Raw genomic sequence first — 4436 nt, forward strand, 5'->3', positions numbered from 1 at the left:
CCACACAGTTTAACAATGGTCCCTTGGTTCCATGAGGCCTCGCTGTGTCACAATGGACTTGGGGTTCCATGAGCTTTCCTACTGCCAAAAACAGTCTCCCTGGTTCCACAGTGTCACCATGGTCCCGTTGTTCCATGAGGTTCCATGGCAGAACCTTGGTTCCATGGCCACCTTGGTTCCGTGTGACCTTGCAGTGTCACAATGGACCTGTGGTTCCACGAGGCCTTGCTGTGTCAGAATGGCCCCTTGGTTCCAAGAGGTTTCTCAGGGTCACAATGGTCTCCTTGGATCTGTGGTGTCACAATGGACCATTGGTTCAATGTGGCCCCAGTGTGCCAAAATGGATTTTGGCTCCATGGGGTTTCACTGTGTCACCATGGACCCTTTGTTCCATGAGTTTGCAGAGAGTCACAGCTGACTCCTGGGTTCTGTGAGGCCCCATGGTCACCAAATCTCTGAAATATCAGAACAAGACTCCTTAACACTAATTTGCTATTTAAGAGGGGGTCATTTATTCAGGCCTTGGGTCTAGTGAGGGATAACTCCTAACCGTATGTGGACATGTAACTCTACCAGTGTGTTGCTTATACACAGTCACTAAATGTGTATTACAATTTACCCACTGCCATAAAACCCACCCCAAGTTCCCAGTTTTAGTCCTTGCTTTTTCTATCACTGCACCCTTGAGCCAGATGTCTTCGACACTTCCAACTGTCCCTGCTGGAAAAGCAGCTCCTGCACAACTTGTTCCTGTGTTAAAAGTTCCCAGGAATGGTAAAAATGGAATTAACTCTTTGGGTATCAGCCCAAGGCTTTGTGTGGCCAGGCAGGGGCAGCAGGAGGCAGAGCTGCCAGCAAAGGAAGGGCCAGCGAGGTGGGGCAGCCGGGGGTGACGACAGCCTGCAGGGACAGAGGCGCAGGGCAGGGACACCGTGGGACAGCCTGGGCTGCAGAGGGCTCAGGGATGTGCAGCAGCTGCAAGGCCCTGACAGAGCCAACCTGTGCAGCCCTTTGGCCATGGCTGCTGGCCCTGGGCCTGAGGCCACCAGGGGACAAGGGACCCTTGCAGCCCTGGGGCCTCAGTGCCTCCTTGTCCCTGCTCAGCAGCCTGGCAGGGCCGCCCCATGGTCCTGCCCTTGGCACTGCACATCCCCACATCCCAGTGCCCATCCCGGGAAGAGCCTTGAGCAATGAGGGAGGGACAGGATCTGCCTTGCCAGGGGCTGGGGCTCAGCCTGGGCCCTTTGCATTCCTGAAACACATCCAGGTTTGCTCAGCACACGAGACACTTTTGCCTTGTTTGTCCCCTGCTGTCATCTCTGCCTCCAGTGTTCTGCTCTGACTGGAACCTGGGGACACTTTCTCAGTCCTGTCTCTCAGTGGGGCCCATTAAAACTTCAAGAAACTTTGGAGTTTTAATTTACCTTTGAGTTATTGAGAAGTTTTTTGAAGACACTCTCTGGGACTGAGTCTGATGTAAACAACATCAAAGCCCTGAGAGGGTCATTAAAGTCCTGGTGCTGTGTCTGTGCTGCTGAGCTGGGCCAGGCTCCAGGCAGAAAGGCAGCTCCTGGCATCCAATAAAAGCTTCAAAAAGGCATTTCTCCTGAGGAGTAGCTCCTCTCCCATCCCAGCAGGACTGGGGCACAGCACAGAGGAACAGAGAGCTTCAATCAGTCAGGGCTGGGAAGGTTCTGAGAAGTGCCTGGGGCAGAATCACTGCCAGCCCTGGACAGGGGAATCTCCGGCTGCAGGACAATGCAGAGGCAGCTCCTGCAGTGATCTCCTAAAGCTGGAACATGCCAATGCCCACAGACCCAGTGAGTGCATTCTCTGCTCATCTCCTGTGCAGAGCAGCCAGGGGTGCCCAGGGCTGTCCTGCAGAGCAGGGTCCTGCAGCCCAGGGCGCTGTGCTGGGCCAGGGACTCTGCTGCCTGCCAGGGAAAGCTCTCAGCTGGCCCGAGGAGCTGCTCACAGTGCTGAGGGACAAGATCTGGCTGGAAGGAGACAGCTGGTAAGGCTTGGAAGTGTTCATGTTGTGTGGTGAGGATGCTGCATTGTTCAGGACTGTTCCCAGCATGACATTTACTTCCAGGGTATTTCCTAGTAGATTAAGTGATGAGCACAGGAAGGCAGGGGCTGCATAAAAGAGAAAAATCCTGCTTTTTAAATCTACATCTCTGTGTGGCATGGATGGGAAATTGCCCATAGATATTCATCTCTCTGTTCAGGTTGAGAAAAAACAAAAAAAATTTCTCTCTGATCTGGATAAACCAGGCAGTAACAGAAATCACCACAGGGTCCTCTTACAGGTAGCATCAGTATCGCTTTTCAAGCCCCCTCAGGGCTGCTCTGATGTTGCCATGAGAGCATGCAGGGCCAGAGCTGCCCCTGGGCAGTTCCAGATCTGGGAGGGGTCTGCAGGGCAGAGATGAGCCCCCAGGGCTGGGCTGGGCTCTGGTGGAACTGTCAGGATCCAGCCCTGGGCACAGGGAAGCAGCTGCTGACAGGGACAGCCCCAGGCAGAAGAGCCCTGGGCAAGCAGAGTGGGAAAAGGGCCCCCAGGCTGTGCTGGGATATTTAAAATCTTCCACAAATTGAACGATTCCATATTACTTATTTTGCAGATATCCATGCCAAGACACAGCAAATGTCCAACAGCAGCTCCATCAGCCACTTCCTCCTGCTGGCACTGGCAGACACGCGGCAGCTGCAGCTCCTGCACTTCTGCCTCTTCCTGGGCATCTCCCTGGCTGCCCTCCTGGGCAACGGCCTCATCATCAGCGCCGTAGCCTGCGGCCACCACCTGCACACGCCCATGTTCTTCTTCCTGCTCAACCTGGCCCTCAGCGACCTGGGCTCCATCTGCACCACTGTCCCCAAAGCCATGCACAATTCTCTCTGGGACACCAGAACCATCTCTTACTCAGGATGTGCTGCACAGGTATTTTTCTTTGCCTTTTTCATTGCATCAGAATTTGCATTTCTCACCATCATGTGCTATGACCGCTACGTGTCCATCTGCAAACCCCTGCACTACGGGACCCTCCTGGGCAGCAGAGCTTGTGCCCACATGGCAGCAGCTGCCTGGGCCAGTGCCTTTCTCAATGCTCTCATGCACACGGCCAATACATTTTCCCTGCCCCTGTGCCATGGCAATGCCCTGGGCCAGTTCTTCTGTGAAATCCCTCACATCATCAAGCTCTCCTGCTCACACTCTAGCTTAAGGGAATTTGGGCTTCTTGTAGTCACCTTCTCTTTTGGCTTTGGCTGTTTGGTGTTCATGGTTTTCTCCTATGTGCAGATCTTCAGGGCTGTGCTGAGGATCCCCTCTGAGCAGGGACGGCACAAAGCCTTTTCCACCTGCCTCCCTCACCTGGCCGTGGTCTCCCTGTTCCTCAGCACTGACACATTTTCCTACCTGAAGCCCCCCTCCATGTCCTCCCCATCCCTGGATTTGGCAGTGTCAGTTCTGTACTCAGTGTTGCCTCCAACCCTGAATCCCTTCATCTACAGCCTGAGGAACCATGAGCTCAAGAAATCTCTCAGGAAAGCTGTGACTGGATACTTTTCAGCCTCTTCATTGTCCCATAACATAAAGCCCTGACAGTGCTTCGCACTGGGAGCCAGAAAGGAGCTGGAAACACACCCCTGGTTTGGCTCCTGCTGTGTCCCAGCATTCTCCTTCCATCAAGTGGCTGTGAGTGGGTCAGATGCTGGGAAGGGACACCAGGCCAGTGACCCAAATTAACCAAATGGGTATTCCAGGCTGTATGGCTATAGTTCTGGTGCAAAAGCTAAGGAAAGAGGAGAAATAGGGGACATTTCTTATCTACAGTGTTTGCCTTCCTGATCAACCACTCCACCTGCTGAATTCCTGCTTCCTGGGAAGTGGCTGAACATCCATGTTGATGGGAAGGAGAGAATAAAATTACTGGCTTTTTTCTCATTGCTGGTGCATGTAAAAACTTCCTCTTTTGCTACAGAAAACTGCCTTACCTAAATCTACGATTTGTCTCCCATATTATTTTCTCTCCCCTGTCCAGCCAAGGAGGGGAGTGCTAGAGTGACTTGGTAGGCACGTGGACTCCAGCGGAGGCTACTCACAAGAAGAAGAAGCCACAGAATGCCTGCTGTCCTCTGTCAGCAACTCTCAGTATATGTCATGTGAGGCTAAATCTGCCCTTAAGTATATTTTAATTTCTTTCTGCTTTTGATTCTGTTATATTAAAATAAATGCTATTATTTACCCTCTTAATCTTAATTATCCCTCCTTCTTGTGCGACCCAGGGATATTGTGTATTAAGGGAGTCTTACATTGTATTTAGGTGAAATAAATGAATATGCAACCACTTTTTAAAACTTTTTGTACTATCCTCATCAGAGCAGGAATGAACGGAAATGGGCACAGCTTTGTGGCTGCCCCAGCTCTGGGA

At 52.2% G+C, this 4436-nt stretch overlaps 1 protein-coding gene across 1 annotated transcript; it reads left to right on the forward strand.

The window, feature by feature from the left end:
• Window positions 1–2451: 2451 nt before the first annotated feature.
• LOC144246554 (olfactory receptor 14J1-like) lies at window positions 2452–4436 on the forward strand. The gene has a single exon (XM_077784464.2). The coding sequence runs from the start codon at window positions 2651–2653 to the stop codon at window positions 3605–3607; it is 957 nt and encodes a 318-aa protein (XP_077640590.2). The 5' UTR covers window positions 2452–2650; the 3' UTR covers window positions 3608–4436.

This window comes from Lonchura striata, chromosome 5 (assembly GCF_050655825.1).
Source record: "Lonchura striata isolate lonStrDom1 chromosome 5, ASM5065582v1, whole genome shotgun sequence".
Taxonomy (NCBI): domain Eukaryota; kingdom Metazoa; phylum Chordata; class Aves; order Passeriformes; family Estrildidae; genus Lonchura; species Lonchura striata.